Source organism: Narcine bancroftii, chromosome 5 (genome assembly GCF_036971445.1).
Source record: "Narcine bancroftii isolate sNarBan1 chromosome 5, sNarBan1.hap1, whole genome shotgun sequence".
Classification (NCBI taxonomy): domain Eukaryota; kingdom Metazoa; phylum Chordata; class Chondrichthyes; order Torpediniformes; family Narcinidae; genus Narcine; species Narcine bancroftii.
Window position 1 is genome coordinate 144,132,983 of NC_091473.1, and position 22,474 is coordinate 144,155,456.

Sequence of the window (22,474 nt, forward strand, 5' to 3'; positions counted from 1 at the left end):
ACAGAGAACAAGTCAGCGTGGGAGATGATAAAGAGGCCATTCTTCTATCCGCAGGCACAGTCAAAGGAAAATTTGCAGAAATGGAAAAGGTAAGGCAAGAGGAGGAGAAGAAGAGAATGGAGGAGGAGCGGAAGAGAAGAATTCATCAGGACATCTTGGAGAAAAGGAAGCTGCAACGTGAACTTGCCAAGAAAAGTACAGAGGTACTGAGATGGCTCTCTGTCAGTGTTACAATGGGGTTTGGTTTTGAGGACGTCCGGGGCGAAATCGCTCCATGTCATAATAAGAAAATGACAATTATACTTTCTGTTTGATTGAAAACGTACATTAATTGGCTCTGTTGGAAGAAAGAGGAATGGGCAATTCACCCTCCTCGAGACTATCCCACCATTCAGAGATCATTGGTCCTTGAGTTGAGCAAAGATTGGGAGGCTAGGGGGATTCAGAGGGTCCATGAGAGAAATGGACAGCCAATGTTCCTGGTTGGGATCCTTTCTCGAGGCTCCTTATGCAGTTCGCAATAGAGCAGGAGCAACTCAGCGGGTCACACAGCCTTCATGAGATGAAAAATGTAGTCGGAAACTCCCATCTGAGCCCTGAAGGCTACCTTTTGCTTTCCACTGGGCATCTGTAGATTTCTGGTTTACCTTGAGACTCCTCATATTAACTCGCTTTTCCAACTTTTCTATCTCTTAACATTTCAGTCCACAGCATCGACTGCTCTCTTGGGAGGAAGTGTTTGTGAGATTTCCATTACCCATTGTGGAAGCATAGTTATAGATCCAAAGAAACTTTGCAAGGAAGAAGGAGGCCTTGATCTTGGTTGAAAACAACTCCCCAGCCTAATTCCAGCATCCAGCAGTTGGTTCATCCTTGTGGCCACAGCACCAAGTTTCTCCCCATCCCCAAATCAAAGGCTGTGTGATCTTATTCTGTTTCTGAGGAAAAGAAAATACCCTCTTTGATGGCCAGGAGTGTTTTATTGTTCAACAAGTTTAGCAAGTTTGGGGTTAACACTAAAGTGTCTGGTATTGTCGACAGTGAAGGCAGTTGCCAAAGATTGCAGCAGGATTTTGATTGGTCGGGCAGGTGAACAGAAGAATGGTTGATACACAGAGTTTTGCAGGCTTCTGTTATATGTTTTTATTTAGTAAAGTTACTTTGGGGGTTAGATCAGGGAAAGGCACTCAAAGATAACAACCCTTTTAACAGATGCAAAGACACCTATGTTCAAAGCTGTAAATAACAATATTGTTCAATTGAAATACAGGTACTTTAACAATGAATGTTTACTCAAGACAACATCTATGCAAATAGGAGGCTATCTGCCATATGACTCAGGCTTTTGGGAAATTGAAACTGAAAACCAGTATTGATGAAGCAAGTCATGTGATTTTAGACACTTGAAAAGCAATTTTAATTCATCAGAAAGTCATCTGGAGAGGCAGAATTAAAGTGACTTTGGGGAAGATGGTCACTTCTGCTGCTTCTCCTAGTCAGAGGAGATTAGTGAGATGTTGTGGCCATTGTAATGGTCGCTTTTGACTGACCCATACCTGGGTAAAGAAAGCAAAATCGTTCTTGTATTTGGATAGTGACCACTTTGATGGTTATTTTGTTTAACCCTTGCCTGGGTTTGTGGAAACATCATAGAAGTTACAAGTTCTTATGCAAGGAAGAAGAGAATTGTGAAAAATCATTCCTATGAAAAAAACATTTCTCTGAAAGCAACTTGACAATAATTCATGAGTTTTGAGAAGTCTGATGACTTACCTACTCTATAATTACTTCTGAACATCCTCAATCTCTCTGCTCCACTTCATTCCTCAATGCCCTCCCATTTACTACATATGTTCTGTTTTGATTATCTTTCCAAAATGAAGTACTTCACACTTATTTATTTATTTTCTTTATCTAATATATATCTGTGCATGTATGTCTGTTCTCCATGGAATTCACTGTCAATTTAAAGATTTTGAGTTTCAACACAAAATTTCTTAAGACTGAACTTTAAATTGGCTTTTCAAAATTGTGCCTAGGTTGTAATGGTATGGGTAATCCACACACACACACATATACATTTGCGTATTGTTGGGGTTAAGTTTAGATTTAAATAAGAGGTTATATTATTAATAGTTAGTAATAAAAATTATTTGTTTTGAAGATACCATTGTCTTGGTGGTTTTCTATTGCTGATGTTACAAATTGGGGGTTCATCTGGCATCTAACCAAAATTGGAGCTTATTGATCAACTGATATTTGATTTGTTTGGTTAAATTCCTAATTCCTTTTTGAAAACGAATTAAAAGGCTTGTGTGTGTGTGTGTGTGTGTGTGTGTGTGTGTGTGTGTGTGTGTGTGTGTGTGTGTGTGTGTGTGTGTGTGTGTGTGTGTGTGTGTGTGTGTGGTAACGCAGCAGCAATGGATATTGAGAAGTTGTTGGGATCACCAATCCTGGCAGATTTGAAGGGGCTGACAAAGAATGAGTTGTTGAATATCGCTCAGGAGTTAGAACTTAAAACAGACGATGAAAAAAAAAATGAATCAGAAAATTATAGTTGACGACCATGTAAAAGAAGGGAAGTTTGAAGTTGTGGAGTTAAAACAATTTTCCAAGAGTAAATCCCTTGAGTAGCAGTTACAGTTGGAACAGATGAAGCTAGAAAAATATAGAATTGAGAGAGAAAGAACAAATGCAGCATTTAAATTTCAGGCAAAGGAAGTAGAGCAGCAAAGGGAAGATAAATAAAAAGGGAGGAAGCAGAAAGGCAGCAGCAGCTTGAGAGAGAACAAACACAGGTTGAGCTCGAGTGAGAAAAATGTAAATATGAAGTAGAAAAAAGGGAGTTTGAAGGAGAAAAAGAGAAAAGAAAGAGATTCATTTCCTAGTCCTCATGAGAGTTTTATGACTAGCGGGGAGTGGTTATTTCCTCTATTTAATGAGGCTGATCTTGATAAATACTTTCAGCATTTTGAGAAAGTTGCTGAGAGTTAACATGGCCAAGAGACCATTGGTCCCTCCTAAAGGGAAGGCTCAGTGGGCTTACTCTGCCCTTACCATCCAACAAGCCACTAGCTATGAGACTGTAAAGCAAGATGTGCTTAAGGCTTATCAATTGGTTCCAGAAGCCTGTAGACAAAACATTTAGGAGTTTGAGAAAATCAATGACCCAATCTTATACGGATTTTGCATATGACTTTGATCGATGTGCATGTTTGAAGAGATAAATGGTGACTATAACAGACTGAAAGAGCTGGTGTTAGTTGAGGAAATTAAAAGGTGCATTCCTAATGACATAAAAGAATATTTAGATGAAAAGTGAATTGAAACTTGGCAGGAGTTTGCTAAATTAGCAGATGAGCATGCTTTTACCCAGAAGTTTGAATTTGTACCAAGAAGAACTTTTCAAAAGGGTAATGTGGAATATCCAAGTTAGTTATAAAATAAATAGGAAGAAGTGCTAAGAAAAAGGGAAGGAAAAAAAACATTTGGGTCCACTTTGCCACTATTGTAATGTGATAGCAAATTGTTCCATGTTGAGGAAAAAGAAAGAAAAGAAGGGTCCAGACCATCTGGTAAAAATAGGAAGGAAGGAATTTGAATATTTTGTGTCAGAGGGTTTGGTTTTGTTAGAGGAAGAGAAACTGGGGCCACCTAGACACTCGTGTTAGATTAGAGTTTGGTGATAAGGCTGCTATGGGTGATATAAATTTGATTCAAGATTTGGGGGGGGGGGTGATTCGGAGTTGATACCTCGGCATAAGATAATATGAAAATCAGAATTAGTTAATGGACCTGTTACGATAGGGTTCCGGTCATGTTTACCTGTGGATGGGGTTTAGTTATTAGGAATTGATTTTGCAGAGGGAAAAGTTGTCCCTGTAGTGAAGTTAACAGATAATCCAGTTATTGATGAGACAGATTCTGACATGTATCCAGCAGTAACGCTGTGTATGGCTAAAAGGCTTGCCAGTGAAGAAGGTGCTGTACAGACCGATTTAGAAGAGACAGGTGTCTGTGATATAGTGCACAATAGCAATCAGGTTGTAATGACTTGCCAGAAACTTTACATAAGTGGTTTTCAAACTGCCCCCCCCCAACTCATATTCCACCTTGAGCAATTCCTATGCCATAAGTTCTCTGTGAGTGGTAAGGGATTGCTTAAGGTGGGATGTGAGTGGGAAGGGAAGGTTGAGAACCACTGCTCTCGTCCCAATTGTGACTGAAATATTTTGCTTGAGAAAAATTGTCAATGGCCCATTTCCTTTCGGGTACTGAAACCGTGCATATAACGAGTCAATTCGGTACGATTAAAACAGTGGTTTTTAAACTATTTATTTCCACCCATATACCATCTTAAGCCATCCCTTACTAATCACAGAGCCCTTATGGCAAAGGGATTGCTTAAGGTGCAATGTGAGTTTGGGGGGAAGTTTGAAAACCACTGCTTTACATCTTTCTTTATTGGCCCAGAGTTCTGGTGTTAAACCTGAGAGTAAGGATTTGTCTTTACCTTGAAAGGAGTTTATTGGGAGGCAGAACCTTCTTACTGAAGTGAGAGGGAAGGCTCTCTCTGATGATGAAATTAAGAGAGTGCCAGTTGGATATTATTTCAAGGAAGGTGTGTTGATGAGGAAGTGGAGATCATCTGATATCCCTGCCAGTGAAGAATGGGCAGTTTTTCACCAGGTTGCAGTTCCTAAAGCCTATAGGGATGGAATGTTAACATTGGCCCATAGCCCATCCTAAGGTAGTCATACTGGGGTAAAGAAAACTGTATAGAGATTATGAAACAATTTTATTGGCCTAGTCTGAGAAAAGATGTTGTGGGGAAATCCAATCAGGCTCTCCCAGTGGCTCCCTATAAAATCTATTCCTGCTTTTGGTACACCTTTTTCTCAAATTATTGTTGATTGTGTTGACCCATTGCCCAATACAAATGCTGGGAATCGGTATTTGTTAACTGTCATGTGCACAGCCTCCAGGTTTCCAGAAGCAATACCACTTAAAAATATTAAAGATAAAACTGTGTCCAGCCTTCTTGTGAAATTTTTCACTTTAGTTGGTTTGCCAACTATGTCGGGACTGTTTTGGCAGATAGTATATAAATTGGGAGGTAGCCAAATCACGTCATCTGCATATCATCCAGAATTTCAAGGGGCTTTGGAGAGGTTCCATTCGCTCCTAAAACTATGATGAGGACCTATTCTTATGGGAATGGGAAGGACTGGGATGAGAGTCCATACAAGAATCATTCAGCTTGAGTCCTTTTGAGCTGGTATGTGGACATCAAGTTAGAGGGCCTTTAATATTGTTGAAGGAACAATGGGTTAATAAAGATGTGCAGTTGAATTTGTTGGAATATGTTTCAAAGTGTAAAGATCATTTGTAGAAGGTCTGCAGAATAGCTGAAGAGAATTTGAAAATGGCTCAAGATAAAACGAAGGTCTGGTATGATTTTTTTTAAAAACTAAAATGAGAACTTTTAAACAAGGGGATAAAGTGTTAATTCTTTTCCCAACAAATTCTAATCCTCTTAGGGTAAAATCTTCAGGCCTGTATGAGATAAAGTCCAAGGTAAATGAAGTCAACTACAGAGTTAAAACACCTGATTGGAGATGTAAAATGCAGAGTTGCCATGTTAACATATTATGAGAATTTGGATTTTAGCAAAGAGGGAGCCTTCACCAAGGTATAAGTTATTGATAAAACTAAGGAGTTTATGGATTATGCGATGAATCAAGTTGACTCTTGTGAGGGTCACTTCAAACAAAACATTGACCCAGTTCGTCTGTCTAATTTGAATATTTTGCAGAATTTGGATAAGAGTTGGCTAATTTTCAGCCCCAGGAAAAGGAACAAATGAAAGTTAATTTTAAAATTTAGGAAATTGTTTCTAGATCGACCAAAGAGAACGTCAATGACTTGTCATGTGGTTGATATTGGAGACTCAAAACCAAACAACATCCATATCCAATGAATGTCGAAAAGTGTAAACTGGTCAATCAAGAGATTGACTATATGTTAAGGAATGATACTATTGGATATTCTACCTCAAATTGGTGTTTACCTTGTGTCCTGGTCCCTAAATCAGATGGGACAGTTAGAGTTTGCACTGATCATAGACAGATGCTTATCCTATCACTAGGGTGGATGATTGTGTAGATAAGGTTGGAAAAATTAAGTTTCTTATGAAGATGAAGTTATTAAAAGGCCACTGATATGTTTCCTTAACAAAGAAAAGTAGGGAGATTTCTGCAGTTGTAACCCCGTCAGGTTTATATGAATACAATGTTCTACAATTTGGATTGAAGAATTCTTCAGGAACATTCCAAAGGATGATCATTACTGTGATTCAAGATTTGTAGCATGCCTACGTTTATATTGAGATTTGGTTACTGGGAATGACACCTGGGAAGCACATATCTCTGAGTTAGAGAAATGGTTTGACAAACTTTCAAAAGCAAACCTTACTGCTAATTTAGCTAAAAGTGAATTTTGCTATGCTACTGTGACTTATCTTGATTATGTTATTGGTCAAGGACAATTGGCACTGTCCAGGCAAAAGTTTAGGTGATTTCTGAGTTCCTTGTTCCCATAGGTAAGAAAGCTGTTTGGAGATTTTTAGGAAAGGTAAATTTGTTCCTTTTCCTGGGGCTGAAAATTAGCCAACTCTCATCCAAATTCTGCAAAATATTCAAATTAGACAGACGAACTGGGTCAATGTTTTGTTTGAAGTGACACTCACAAGAGTCAACTTGATTCATCGCATGATCCATAAACTACTTAGTTTTATCAATAACTTATACCTTGGTTAAGGCTGCCTCTTGCTAAAATCCAAATTCTCATAATTCTTAGGAAAGTTCTGTGAAAAATTTTGCTGATATCCCCTTCCTTTGATTAACCTTTTGAAAAGGAGTGAAAAGTTTATTTAGACAACCATTTGTCAGGAAGCATTTGATAAATTGAAAGCCATTTTATGTCAGGAATCTGCGCTGAAGTCACCTGACTTTGAAAAGCCATTTTCTTTAACAGTTGATGAGGGAACAGTGATATTACAAAAGAACGACTGAGATGATATTGACCATCCAGTGGCTCACTTATCCAAGACATTCAATGAACAACAAAAGAATTATTTTAATGTAGAGAAAGAATTATTGTCCCTTGTATTGGGTTTGCAGCATTTTGATGTTTACATTTGTACGGCTCAGGGATCAATTGTTGTCTATTCTGACCATCTTTTAGTGTTTTTAAGTAAAATAAAAAATAAAAATAGGCAATTGTTAAACTGGAATTTAATTTTGCAAGAATATGATTTAATGATAGCTTATATTAAAGGCAAGGATAATGTAATGGCTGATTCCCTTTCAAGATGTTAGATTTCCATTGTTGCTTGAAAAATGTTCTATTTGTCTCCATTATAGTTTTTTTTTTAAAAATAAACTTTATTTATTCATTCAAAAAACAAATAACATATGATATAGACAGCAATTAAACATGAACATGAACATTTTTAATATATATAAAAAAAAGAAAAGAACCCCCCCTTCAGCCAACTCTCCTAAGGAGAGCCATAAAAAAATAAGGAAAATAAAAAGGATATTAAAAAAAGTTAAATATACACATTAAGATCTAATCCATGTAAATTGAAATATAAATATTCTGAATATAGCAGCCGCTTATTAATAAGAAAATTATAATTATCACGTGAAACATATGTAATTTTTTCCATTATTAAACAATATTTCATCTCATTCTGCCATTTATTAATATCAATCATATTTGTATCTTTCCACGTACTAGCAATACATTTTTTCGCTACAGATAAAGCTAAATATACAAAAGCAAGCTGAAACTTATCTAATCCCAAGCCTTTCAGAGGTTGCCAACTATCCAATAAAAATACTGTTGGATCTAAAACTATTTTAATCTTATACAGATATTCTAAAAACGATTGAATTTTCTTCCAAAAAGATTGTATATGTATACATGACCAAACAGCATGAAAAAAGTTCCAACCGTATCGCCACATTGAAAACACAAATCTGATTCATGAAAACCATAATTTTTAAAAAATTTTCAGGTGTTAAATATAATTGATATAAAAAATTGTAATTAATCATTGCATAACGTCCATTTATCAAACTAGTTACACTATCATAACAGATATCTAACCAATCATCCTCTGAAAAAATAAAACCGATATCCTCTTCCCATTTAATTTTAGATCTATCCCAACCCTTTTTATCCATACCATCCTGTAATATTTGTTACATAGATGAAATATAACCCCTCTCTGGTACCTTCATAAGAAAAGTCTCAAATTTAGTCATTTTAGGTAAAATCATTTCTCTACCAAACATACATCTTAATAAAGATCGAATTTGATAATAAAGAAATAAAGAGTTCTTATCAATACCAAAATCTTCCCTCATCTGATTAAAAGATAAAAACACCCTCTTTAAAACAATCTCCCAAATTTTTCACACCTTTAAATCTCCAATGCAATAAACTTTGAATATGTATTGAAAAATAAATAAGTTGATTATTATACAACGGAGTCAAAGCCAATAATTTATCCCTAGAGCCTATCATTTTATTTTTCTTTATCCATAATTTCATTAAATGTTTTAGTAAAGGCACATTATATTGTTGTAACAAATTCATATTCCACCTAAATAAAAATTGATGTATTTCAAATTCAGAAATATTTGCCATCTCAATTTTAGCCCAACTAGGAGGCCATACCAAATACATCAATGAGCTAATAAATTTAAGTTGGGCTGCCTCATAATAATTTTGAAAATGTGGTAAACATAATCTCCCTAACTCATATTTCCAAGTTAATTTATTCAAAGCTACTCTTGAAAATTTACCCCTCCATAAAACCTCCCTAACCATTCTATTTAAATCTCTAAAAAAAATTTATCAAGTAAATTCATTCATTTGAGATGTCAATAAATCCATTCCAGGTTTTATCTTCTTTTTTTCTTTGGCTTGGCTTCGCGAACGAAGATTAATGGAGGGATAATGTTCACGTCAGCTGCAGGCTCGTTTGTGGCTGACAAGTCCGATGCGGGACAGGCAGACATGGTTGCAGCGGTTGCAAGGGAAAATTGGTTGGTTGGGGTTGGGTGTTGGGTTTTTCCTCCTTTGACTTTTGTCAGTGAGGTGGGCCCACCTCACCAGGTTTTATAACAGCTTGAATAACTGCATTCATTTGCATACACTGTAAATCTCAGTGGCAGAAACAGGTAACTGCAGCTCCTGCTGCAATTCAGAAGGCATTTTAAAAGTTTTACTGCAGGTCTGGACTCCCAGTGACAGCACCCCAACTTCCTCAGGGGGCCGCTGCTGGTCTCCCCCCCGCATCTTGTTGTTTTCTCAGTCTCCATTATAGTTGAAATGGAACAGGACTATGTGCTGGACAATGTGGTAATTATAGAAGAGGAAGTGTTTGATCTTAATAATATCAAGATTGATATGTCCCTGGGGCCGGATGAGATGTACCCTAGATTGCTGTGGGAGGTAAGAGAAGAAATTGCAGGAGAATTAGCTATAATCTTTAATCCTCTTTGACTATGAGGCAGGTGCCAGAGGATTGGAAAATGGCAAATGTAGTCCCTTTGTTTAAAAAGGTAATAAGGAGAATCCTGGGAATTATAGACCAGTGAGTCTCATGCTTCATTTGGTCCTTTTCCTGGGGCTGAAAATGAGCCAACTTCTCATCCAAATTCTGCAAAATATTCAAATTAGACAGACGAACTTGGAGAGGATTCTTAAGGATAGGATCTATCAGCATTTGGAGAGGAATAATTTACTCAAGAATAGTCAGCATGACTTTGTAAAGGGAGGTCATGCCTCATGAGCCTAATTGAGTTCTTTGAGGAAGTGACTAATGAAATTGATGAGGGTAGGGTTGTAGATATGGTCTATATGGATTTCAGTAAGGCGTTTGATAAGGTCCCCCATGAGAGACTCATCCAGAAAGTCAAGAGACATTGGATCAGTGGAAACTGAGCTGTATGGATAAAAAATTGGCTTGTATGAAGAAGGCAGAGAGTAGTTGTGGAAGGGAGGTACTCTGCATGGAGGGCAATGACTAGTGGAGAACCACAGTTATCAGTTCTCGGTCCCTTGCTCTTCGTGACTTTTATATGGTTCATCACAACATGAAGGGCCGAAGGGCCTGTACAGTGCTGTAATGTTTTAATGCTTAATTATATTATATAATATAATATTAGAATGTAGTATTAAATAGAAAAACTGCAGTTTGTATTTAAATTTTGTTCTTAAAAGCTCAATTTTTCTCTGTGGAAGTTACAGGTTTCTGTTTATTTTTAGTAAAGTTACTTTGGGGGTGAGATGAGGGAAAGACATACAGATAACAACCTTTTTAACAATTGCAAAGGCACCCATGTTCAAAGCTGTAAACTGCATTATTATTGTTCAATTAAAATACAGGTACTATAACAATGAATGTTTACTCAAGACAACATCTATGCAAATAGGAGGCCATCTGCCATATGACTCAGGCTTTTGGGAAATTGAAACTGAAAACCAATATTGATGAAGCAAGTCATGTGATTTTAGACACTTGAAAAGCAGTTCTAATTCATCAGAAAGTCATCTGGAGAGACAGAATTAAAGTGACTTTGGGGAAGATGGTCACTTCTGCTGCTTCTCCTTGTTAGGGGAGAGTAGCGATTTGTTGTGGCCATTGTAATGGTCACTTTTGACTGACCAATATCTGGATAAAGAAAGCAAGATCATTTTTGCATTTGGGTCATAACCTATTTGATGATTTAACCCTTGCCTGGGTCTATGGAATTATTGTGGATGTCCAAGTTCCATAAATTCTACACAAGGAAGAGGGGAATTGTTAAAAATCATTCCTATGAGGAAACATTTCTCTGAAAGCAACTCGACAATAATTCATGAGTTTTGAGAAGCCTTATGACTCAGTGTCTTACCTACTCCATAATTACTTCTGAATATCAGTTTAAAGATTTTGAGTGCCTAAGCTGTAAATGTTTCGGACGGACACACACACTTGCGCATAGTTGAGGTTAAGTTTAGATTTAAGGAAGAGGTTATATTATTGACAGTTATTGAAGATACCATTGTCTTGATGAATTTATATTGCTGCTGGTCTATGATGTAACAAGAAAAATCGATTTGGGCAGCTCATTTAGCGCAACGCTATTACAGCGCCAGCGTCCGGGGTTTAAATCCAGCACTGTCTGTAATGAGTTTGTACGTTCTCCCCGTGTCTGTGTGGGTTTCCTCCCACCCTTCCAAAACGCACCAGAGTTGTAGGTCAATTGGGCAGCACTGGCTCATGGGCCGAAAGGGCCTGTTACCATACTGCTTGTCTAAATTTAGAGAAAAAAAACATGAGGTGTTTCATTTTGGAGGTCTAACGTGAATAGGATTGTGAATGATAAGGATCTGGGAAGTGTTGAAGAGATGAAATCTTGAAAGTCGTGTCACAGTTAGGACACAGTTAGGACATTCAGCACATTGGCCTTTATCAGTCAGAGTATTGAATATATGGTATGAGACAGGAGTTGAGTGAGATTGATTGGGTGGTGTTTATGGGGGAGTTGACTGTGGATAGACAATGGAAAGCATTCACAGATCTAATGGAAGAATTGCAGAAATCGTTTATACCGGTTTGGCATAAAAATAAACCAAAAAAGGTGACTCAACCGTGGATAAAAAGGGAAATTAGAGACAGCATTAGGTCCAAAAAGAGAGCATATCAATTGGCCAAAAAAAGTACCGCAACCGAAGACTGGGAGCAGTTCAAGATGCACCAAAGGGGGACAAAGGGATTAATCAAGAGGGCAAAAATAAATTACGAAAGTAAGCTTGTGGCAAATATAAAAACCAACTGCAAAAGCTTTTATATATCAAGAGGAAAAGATTGGTGAAATCCAGAGTAGGTCCCTTGCAGTCAGAATCAGGGGAATATATAATGGGGAATAAGGAAATGGCAGACCAATTTAATTCTTACTTTAGTTCTGTTTTCACAAGAGAGGATACAAATAACCTCCCAAGGATGTTGGGAAACATAGAGACTAATACAAGGGAGGAACTGAAAGAAATCAGTATCTCTAAGGACATGGTCTTGGGGAAATTGAAGGCCGATAAATCCCAAGGGCCTGATAATCTACATCCTAGGGTACTTAAAGAAGTGGACATTCAGATAGCAGATGCTTTAAAAATTATTTTCCAGAACTCGATAGACTCAGGATCAGTACCTATGGATTGGAGGGTAGCTAATGTTACCCCACTATTTAAAGGGGGGTAGAGAAAAAGCAGGGAATTATAGGCCGGTGAGCCTTACATCAGTAGTGGGCAAAATGATGGAATCCATTATTAAGGATGCATATGACTAGCTGAGAAGGGATTGGACAGAGTCAACATGGATTTACAAAAGGTAAATCGTGCTTGACAAATCTATTGGAATTCTTTGAGATGGTGACAGGTAAAATAGATGGGGGAGAGCCAGTGGATGTGGTGTACCTGGATTTCCAAAAGGCCTTCGATAAGGTTTCACATAAACAACTGGCATGCAAAATCAAGGCTCATGGGATTGGGAGCAAAGTATTGATGTGGATTGAGAACTGGCTGGTAGATAGAAGACAGAGAGTCGGGATAAACGGCTCATTTTCTGAGTGGCAGGCGGTAACCAGTGGGGTGCCACAGGGATCTGTACTGGGACTTCAGCTGTTCACAATTTACATTAATGATCTAGACGAGGGGATTGGATGTAATATCTCCAAATTTGCAGACGGCACTAAGCTAGGAGGGATTGTGTGCACTGAAGAGGGGGTCAGGAAGCTCTAGTGTGATTTGGATCAATTGAGGGACTGGGCAGATACATGGCAAATGCACTACAATGTGGATAAATGTGAGGTTATCCACTTTGGTAATACAAACTGGAGGGCAGATTACTATTTGAATGGCAATAGATTGGGAGATGGGGAAGTGCAGAGAGACCTAGGGGTTCTTGTGCACCAGTCACTGAAGGCGAGCATGCAGGTACAGCAGGCGGTTAGAAAGGCAAATGGTATGTTGGCCTTTCATATCAAGAGGGTTTGAGTATAGGAACAAGGATACCTTACTGCAGCTGTACAGGGCCTTGGTGAGACCACACCTGGAGTATTGTGTGCAGTTTTGGTCGCCTTATCGGAGGAAGGATGTTCTTGCAATGGAGGGAGTGCAAAGGCGATTCACCAGGCTGATACCTGGAATGGCAGGAATAACATGAGAAAAGATTGAGCAATTTGGGATTGTACTCGCTGGAGTTTAGAAGATTGAGAGGGGATCTCATAGAGACCTATAAAATTCTGGCAGGACTGGACAGAATGGATGCAGATGGGATGTTTCCAAGGATGGGAAAATCCAGAACCCGGGGCCATGGTTTGAGGATAATAGGCAAACCATTTAGGACCGAGATGAGGAGGAATTTCTTGACCCAGAGGGTGGTGAATCTGTGGAATTCATTGCCACAGAGGGCAGTAGAGGCAGTTCATTAAATATATTTAAGAGGGAATTAGATCTATTTCTTCAGTATTAAGGTATTAAAGGTTATGGAGAGAAGGCGGGGACGGGGTACTGAACTTTAAGATCAGCCATGATCTCGTTGAATGGCGGGGCAGGCTCGAAGGGTCGAATGACCTACTCCTGCTCCTATCTTCTATGTTTCTATGTGATCATGTTACAGTTGTGTACAATATTGATGAGGCCCCATTTAGAATACTGTGCTCAATTCTGGTCACGTTGCTGCAAGAAAGGTATTCCAAAGCTGGAAAAGGTGCAGAGAAGATTTATAAGGATTTTTCCAGGACTCATGGGGGCCCGAGCCTCTGGGAGAGGTTGAGCAGGCTAGGGCTTTATGGTTGGAGCACAGGAGGATGGGGTGGGGGTGGGGGGGTATACAGTGTACAAAATCATTACAGAAAAACATAGTCTTTTGTCCAGAGTAATAGAATCAATAATAAAAGGGTTAAGATGGGGGGGGGGGGAGGACATTTAAAAGGAACATGAGGGTGGTGGGTGCATGGAATTGGCTGCTGGAGGAGGTGGTTGAGGCAGGTACTATTGAAAAATTTGGGGGGAATAATGCAGTGTGGGCAAGTTAGGCTGAAGAGGCCATTTCCTTGCTGTATGGTTCCATGATGGTCTTCTCTAATTTGATGACTGAAACCCTATGTCTGACATCACTTCCCACAACTGTATTCTCCTGGTGAATCTGCGGTTACTTTTGTTTCTACTTGTCTATCCATCTTTCAATGAGATATCCAAAACTCCATGCAACTTTTCATGGGGAAGCCTCAGTGCTATGAAATGAAATGAATTCTTTTAGGAAAGTAGAAGAGCCAGCCATTTTTGGAAAATTCCAGAAAACAGATGAAAAAAGAACTGTTTTGTAATTTTCTTTTTAAAAAAAGGTTGATTCCGAGAATGAAAGAGTTATTATATGAAGAAAGTTTGACAGGTCTTGGCCTATACTCAAAATTGAGAATGAGGGGGGGATCTCATTGAAACATATTGAATGTTGAAAGGCATCGACAAAGTACATAGAAAGGTTGCTTCCCATAGTGGGAGAGTCTAGGATAAGAGGGCATGACTACAGGGTTGAAGGGTTAGAACGGAAATGAGGAATTTCTTCAGCCAGAGGATGGTGAATCTGTGGAATTTGTTGCTCCAGGTGGCTGTGGAAGCCAAGTCATTGGGTGTATTTAAGGGAGAAATTGATAAGTTCCTGATTAGCCAGGGCATCAGAGGTTGGGCAGTAAGGGTGAATGGGAAAATGGGTCAGCTCATGATTAAATGGGCTTCGATGGGCTGAATAGCCTATTTCTGCTCCTGTCTTTTGGTCTATAGTTGGTTGATATTAAGGGTGGAATTTTGAGTGATTCAGTCCCCACTCTTCATTTGTCTTACGCCATGGACAACATTAATATTCCAAAGGACACCAGTCTTGATTGCAAAGTGAGAACTTGAAAACACAACCTTGGTTGGAACCCAAGCTACCACGTGTCTTCTCTGAATTGTAAGTGAGCAGAGAAGGTTTATTAAAAGAAAGGGTTTCTGTTTTGAAACAGGAAGATGAAGCTTCTTCCTCAACCACAGACGTTTCTGAAGGTGTTAACAAAACACCAGGCAAAATTAAAATGAATGTGGAGGATCTGGAGAAAGCTTGGGAAGATGCTGATCACCAAATTATCGAAGAGAAGAGAGGATATGAAGAAAACGGATGTTCCTTTCGAGGAGGGAGGTGCCACTCAGCGATCTTGTCTGTAAGTCCGCATCCCCGATGCACTCTCAGTGGAGTGACCCAACTTTGTGCACCTTCATTTTCCACGTCTTGGATCTAATCCAAGGTGGTACAGTTTGTCTTCATGCTACAGAGGAAGACTTGGCAGGATTTCCCTCATTGACTGAGTGTACACACTTGTTTCTCTGTTGTTTCTTGAGAATCATTGTGCTATTCTCACCCAGTGTGTTGAAAATAATGGAAGAAAAACACCTTTCATAATCTTAACCATCTCCAAGATAATATCCCTCTATGAAGTGCAATGCATTGACAGTCAAATTACTGTACCGCAAGCAACAAATGAAATTTGTCTCCAGGCTGGAGATGAGACACTTGGCTGGATTCCTGTTGCCTACTCTGTCTGTCTGTCTGTCGGTCTATCTGTCTGTTGAGGATCAGTGTGATATTTCTCCATTTCCTGCACTTGGATTGGATGTTCAACAGGACAGTTCATGAAATTCATTGCAAGGACATCAAATAACGAGGAAATTGAAGGAAAGATTTAAAAAAGAAGTTCGGAAGGAGCAGAGTAGGAAAGGTCAAATAAGAAAGTAATTGTAGGGTCAAGACGGTTGAAGGCCTCGGAGCCAAATATTGGCTGAAGGGCATGGTTGGGGAGGAGATGCAAAGGAGGCCAGAGTTGGGAGTGTGCATGCCATTTACCAAGTTGTCCAGATGGGGATCTGTAAAGATGTGGAGAGACGCATTACAAAGATGCATTGCAAGATAGATTTAGCAAAAGAGTGGAAATCGGCCATCTTGTACATCAAGCCACCCGTATTGTTCCCAGTGTGAAACCTACTCACACCAGAAATGTACTTCCTCGGAAAATGATCTGGGCTCTTCCTTCTAAAGCTCACGCATATTAGAGTAAGGCTGGATTAATAATGCAATAATTTCTGAGGGCCACTGCCGTGGGCAGACAAATCCCCATCTCCCTGACAAGTCCTCGCCACTATCTTTGTAACAGAGCCCCAAATTTCTTTTGGTTTTCCAACACTCACACTGGCAAAACCAGGATGTGGAATTGACCCCAGCATGGATCTGACACCATCCCTATGGTCCCGTTCCTTTCAATGCGGAGGGGAAAATCTAGCAGAGAAATCCAACTTCAGGAATTCTACCTTTCTTAGAAGTAATTGAGTAATTTCATTGTGTTTTAAATATTAACAAATGAACGTTACATTTGTTTGATTATGTGTTTTGTAATGTTCTTTGTCCTATGTTCAATTCTTATGTTTTTAAAAATATATGAATTTCTTGCTGACACGATTAGTTGTAATTCCTCTGTTTAATTTGTTTTCATTGTTTGTCAGAGACTTTCAGAAACATTAAAAGTCTTTAGATAGTCCTGATAGGTAGTAAACCTGAGGGATTTGTTTGGCGAGACAAGCAGGCTGGATAAGGGAGATGCAGCGGATTTTGTGTATTTGGATTTTCAGAGGGAATCTAACAAGGTTGTGCACATGAGGCAACTTAACAAGAGCCCGGGGTTGAACAGGAAACCTACGAGCGTGGGTAGAGTATTGGCTGATGGGCAGGGAGCAGAGAGTTGGAATACAGGGATCATGTTCAGGTTGGCTGTCTGTCACTGTGGTGTTCCACTGAGGTCAGTGTTGAGGCCACTTCTGTTTGTTGTATATTAACCATTTGGATTATGGAGTGAATGGTTTTGTGGCCAAGTTTGCGGATGATATAAGGGTAGATGGAGGAGCAGGTAGTGTTGAAACATGGAGACTGGAGAAAGATGTAAACAAATTAGGAAAATGGGCAGAGAAGTGGCAAATGCAGTATAACCATATAACCATGTCAGCCTTTCGAGTCTGCACTGGTTCACTCGAACAATTCCACTAGTTCAAACCTCCCGCTCACCACCAATAACCCTCCAACCCCCCTCACCTCCATGTACACATCCAACCTTCTCTTAAATGACAGAAGGGACCCTGCCGCAACTATCTCATTCGGAAGATCATTCCATTCTGCCACCACTCGCTGAGTGAAAAAGCCACCTCTCATATTTTTCCTAAAGTGTTGCCCCCTTACCCTTAACTCATGGCCTCTTGTTCCAACCTCCCCTGCCCTCAGGGGAAAAAATCTGTTTATGTCTAGTCTATCTATTCCTTTCATAATTTTAAATACCTCTATCAAGTCCCCTCTCAGTCATCTACATTCCAATGAATAAAGTCCCAGTCTCCTTAATCTCTCCCTGTAATCCAGATGCTGTAAGCCAGGCAACATCCTTGTAAACCTTCTTTGCACCCTCTCCATCTTACCTATATCCTTTCTATAATATGGAGACCAGAACTGAGCACAATACTCCAAACCTGGCCTCACCAATGCCTTAAACAGTCACAGCATCATTTCCCAGCTCCTATACTCTATGCTATGATTTATGAAGGCCAGCATACCATATGCCTTTTTAACCACCCTGTCTACATGGGAATCCACCTTCAGTGAACTCTGTACCATAACCCCCAGGTCCCTTTGCTCTCTGGGTGCCTCAATGCTCTCCCCTTAACTGCATATGTCCTATTCTGGTTATTTTTTCCGAAATGCAGCACCTCCCACTTGTCTACATTGAATTCCATCTACCATCTTTCAGCCAACTCTTCTAAATAAACCAAATCCTTCTGTAATACAAGAAAATCTACCTCACTATCCACCACTCCCCCTATTTTCATATCATCTCCATATTTGCTTACCCAGTTGACCACACCCTCCTCTAAATCATTGATATAAATGATAAACAACAAGGGACCGAGCACCGATCCCTGAGGCACCCCACTTGTCACAGGCTTCCAACCTGACAGACAGTTGTCCACCATGACTCTCTGCTGTCTATCTTCCTGCCACCTCTGAACCCATGTCACAATCTCTCTACTAATTCCTAGTGACTGAACCTTCCTTATTAACCTTCTATGCAAAACCTTATCAAAAGCCTTCCTAAAATCCAAATAGATCACATCCACCACTCTACCTACATCCACTTTTTTTATCACTTCCTCAAAAAACTCAACAAGGTTGGTCAAACATGACTTTCCTTTTACAAACCAATGTTGGGTGCCCCTAATCAATCCCTGCCTATCCAGATATACATATATACTATCTCGAAGAATACCCTCCATAACCTTCCCCACCACCGAAGTCAAACTTACTAGCCAATAATTACTTGGCCTACACCTACTGCCTTTTTTTAAACAATGGAACAACATTTGCAACCCTCCAATCCTGAAAAATCACTGTCACTGCCCCCACTATTTGCTCCCTGACCTCCCTTTCAAGTCCTGGGAAAAATCCCATCAGAACCAGAACCTTATCCACCTTAATTGACCCTTGAAGCTCCAAAACTCTCACTTTACTAATCCCTATCCTTTCCATAACTAAGCCCTTTGCCTCTCTTATCTCGTATAGCCCAATGTCTCTTTCCCTTGTGAATACGGAAGAGAAAAAATTGTTCAATATTTCTCCCATTTCATACGGTTCTTGACATAGTTCAACGGTCCTATCATCCAGTGGACCTATTCTATCCTTAACCCTTCTTTTACTGTTCACATCTGTAAAAACCCTGAGGATTCACCTTCACCTTATTAGCTATGGACTCCTCATACCTTCTTTTTTCCTTTCTAATTTCCCTCTTAAGGTTCTTCCTGCAATCTAAGTAACGACCAAACATCTCCTCAATCCCTTGTTTTTTTAAAAATTTGGTATAGGCCTCCCTCTTGTCCCAAACAAACTTCTTAATTTCACCAGAAAACCACGGCTCCCTCGAACCTTTAGTCTTCCCCTTCGGCCTGACTGGAACATAAAGATCCTGTACTCTCAAAATCTCACTCCTAAATGCCCCCCAAATTTCCTCTACATCCTTTCCGGCAAAAAGATCAGCCCACACAACTCTCTGCAAATCGCTTCTCATTTCTCCAAATCTGGCCTTCCCCCATTCGAAGACCTTCAACCTTGGACCCGACCTATCCCTTTCCATCATCAAGTTGGAGTTCTCTCCAACTCTTACCTCCGTCACCTGCCCCATTGCATTCCCAAACAACAGATCTAAAACCGCTCCCCCTCTAGTTGGCGTCTCAACATATTGCTGCAAAAAGCAATCCTGAACACATTGCATAAATACTAAGGCATCCTGCGTTTTCCAATCTATGTTTGGAAAATTGAAATCCCCAACGAACACCACCCTATTTCTCCTGCACATCTCACCTATTTCCTTACACATTTGCTCTTCTAGTTCCCTTTCCCCATTTGGAGGTCGATAATATACCCCCATAATAGAAACATCACCCTTCTTATTTTTCAGCTCTACCCACACTGCCTCCCTCGACGAGCCCTCCAGTCTACCTTGCCTCAGCACTCCCTGACAAGTAATGCCACACCTCCCCCTCTTAATCCACCAACACTGTCACATCTAAAGCAACGAAATCCTGGAACATTCAACTGCCAGTCACAACCTTCCTTCACCCACGTCACTAATGGCCACAACATTATAATGCCACATGTCAATCCACACCTTTAGCTCATCCAGCTTCCTTACTAAGCTCCTTGAATTAAAATAAATACATCTCTGGGATCTCCTACATCCTACCTTCTGCATATCCTCCTCTCTCCCATTTCTCACAATTTTCACTCAACATCTTTTTACTACTTCCTGCTTTTCCACCCTCAAATTATTCAAACTTGTCTCTTTCCTTAGCCTACTAACCCTCTCCCTGCTATCCTGCCCAACTTGAAACCCTGTCCCCAACCATACTAATTTAAACCCCCCACCCCCCCCCCCCCCCCCCCCACTGTCCTAGATAATGCCAGGAGACTGGTCCCTCTGGGATTGAGATGTAACCCATCATTACAGTATAGGTCCCATCTTCCCCAAAAAAGGTCCCAGTGGTCCAAGAACTTGAAACCCTGTCTCTTACACCACCCCTTTAGCCATGTGTTTAACCTCCAGTTAATTCTATTTCTGCCCTCTGTCACGTGGCACAGGAAGCAATCCAGAGATTACCCCCTTAGTGGTCCTCCTTTTAAGCTCCCTACCCAACTCCCTATACTCATTCTGCAGGACCACTTCCTCCTTCCTTCCAACATCATTGGTACCAACATGTACCACAACCTCACGCTCGTTACCCTCCCCTTTTAGGATGTTCTGAATGCACATAGTCACATCCTGGACCCTGGCACCAGGGAGGCAAAGCACCATCCGGTTTTCTTTATCGCGTCCACAAAAACCTCTGTCGGTCCTCCTAACCATTGAGTCCCCTATAACTATCGCCCTTTTCCTTTTATCCCTATCTTTCTGGGTCACAGGGGTTGACACCACACCTCTGCCCACCATAGTCTGAGTATCCCCCCTACTCAGTACTCAGGTGCGACCACCTGCCTGTAGCTCTTGTCTACGATAGCCTCACTGACCCTAACCAGAGTGAGGTCATCAAGCTGCAGCTCAAGTTCCTTGACCCGGTCCTTCAGGCCACACTCCTTGTCCGTGATGGCCTCACTCTCCCTAACCGGAGAGAGGTCATCGAGCTGCAGCTCAAGTTCCCTGACTTGCTTAGCACCCTTTGTGCACATGTGTATGTCCAGGAGACGTGAAGACTCCATGACTTCCCACATGTGACAGTGAGAGCAGAAAACTGCCCTCACACTCATCCTTCCTCCTTCTCCTCACACCTTACAAAGTAAAAAATAAACAAATATATATTAAATTAACTGTGAATGTCTTATCTTTAGTCCAGCAGGCTCGTCCTCAGCCTTTTCTTGCCTAAGCCTCTCGAGCCAAAGCCTCAAGGACCCTCTCCTTCACTGTGCCATTCACTCACTGGGCCACTCCTCACTGGCCGCTCCCTTATACTTACCCTCCTTTTATTGGCCTCTTGGCCAATTAACCCCCTCAATCTCCTCCTCCTCCAAATAATCACCCAAACTCCAGTCGCCGCCGCTTCCTCCTCCTATAATGTTGGAAGGTGTGCGGTCATGCTCTTTGAAAGCCAAAATAAATGGGCAGACTATTTTTTTTTAAATGGGAAGGAAATTTAAAATATCCAGATGCAAAGGGAGTCCTCGTGCAGGACACCCTGAAGATAAACTCGCATGTTGAAAAGGAGGTGAAGAAGGCAAATGCAATGTTGGAATTCATTTCAAGAGGAATAGAATACAAGAGCAGGGATGCGATGATGAGTTTCTATAAAGCATGAGTGAGGCTCATACAGAGTGTGCGCATGCAGAGAACTTGAAATACACTGGGGAGGGCAGGTGTTGAACCATCCATGGCAAGGGCAACATTCACCGCTCACGCTTAACAAATCACCTACTCATAGCACTGGAGATGGCGTTTCCATGGTCCTTTCAAGTAGGGGAGTTCCAGGAGTTGGACCCAGTGATGATGGTGACCGCGCAGCGGACTTGGAGATGAACCCTTTGCATAGGGCTGAAGCTTTCTCCTTCTTGGTGTTGGGCTTGGGAAGTGCTGTCACCACATCTTGCATGAGTCGCGTCTGGCCCCACCATTAGCCACGGTGCCACAGTGGAGGCCAGGGAATTTGACCCTCATGGAGTCAACAGTGATCTCCACTGCGGGGCAGAGGAACCGAACATCATTGCTGATCTGGGGACACCTAGTGGCAGATTGGGCACAGATTGTAGGTCCTTCTTGAACAAAATGAGGGAAAATGAATGTTTTCCCACCTTTTTTGAAGATTTTTTTTGCTCAAAATCTTGGAGGTGGCTCGGTTGTTTACCACTCAGGCAGGGGGTTGTAGATTCAAATTCTTCTGTTCCACTTAAATACTGTTTGACCAACAATTAGGACTGGGTCACAAATACTTGCACTTGTCATTCAGTCAGCAGAGGGTACTGCAAGGTGGCTGTATCAGGTGGACTAATAGCGTGGCCTCACCTACACCCACGCTCGGTCCATATTTTCTGTAATCATCTGGCTGTTAAAGTTACTTGTGCTGTTGTCTCAGGAAAAAGACGACAAAGAGCGCAAAGTTGGAGTCAAGAGTGAACTCCTCCCCGGGAAGTTAAAACTCAGCTTCGAAGAACTGGAGAGGCAGAGGCAAGACCAGAAGAAGAGAGAGGCCGAGGAGGAAGCAAAGCGGCGCATAGAGGAGGAAAAGGCAGCCTTCGCTGAGGCAAGGAAGGTGG

The 22,474-nt window shown here is 40.7% G+C and overlaps 1 protein-coding gene across 7 annotated transcripts in view; it reads left to right on the forward strand.

The window, feature by feature from the left end:
• nexn (nexilin (F actin binding protein)) overlaps positions 1-22,474 on the forward strand; it is a 112,221-nt gene that overhangs the window by 64,622 nt on the left and 25,125 nt on the right. For 4 of the 7 annotated variants that reach the window (XM_069939318.1, XM_069939316.1, XM_069939314.1 and 1 more), the window contains 3 exons: positions 55-203; positions 15,120-15,314; positions 22,294-22,470. In XM_069939318.1, the coding sequence (XP_069795419.1) occupies positions 55-203; positions 15,120-15,314; positions 22,294-22,470 (521 nt within the window). The remainder of the gene's footprint in view (positions 1-54; positions 204-15,119; positions 15,315-22,293; positions 22,471-22,474) is intronic. The other 3 variants (XM_069939319.1, XM_069939320.1, XM_069939317.1) reach the window with 2 other exon arrangements.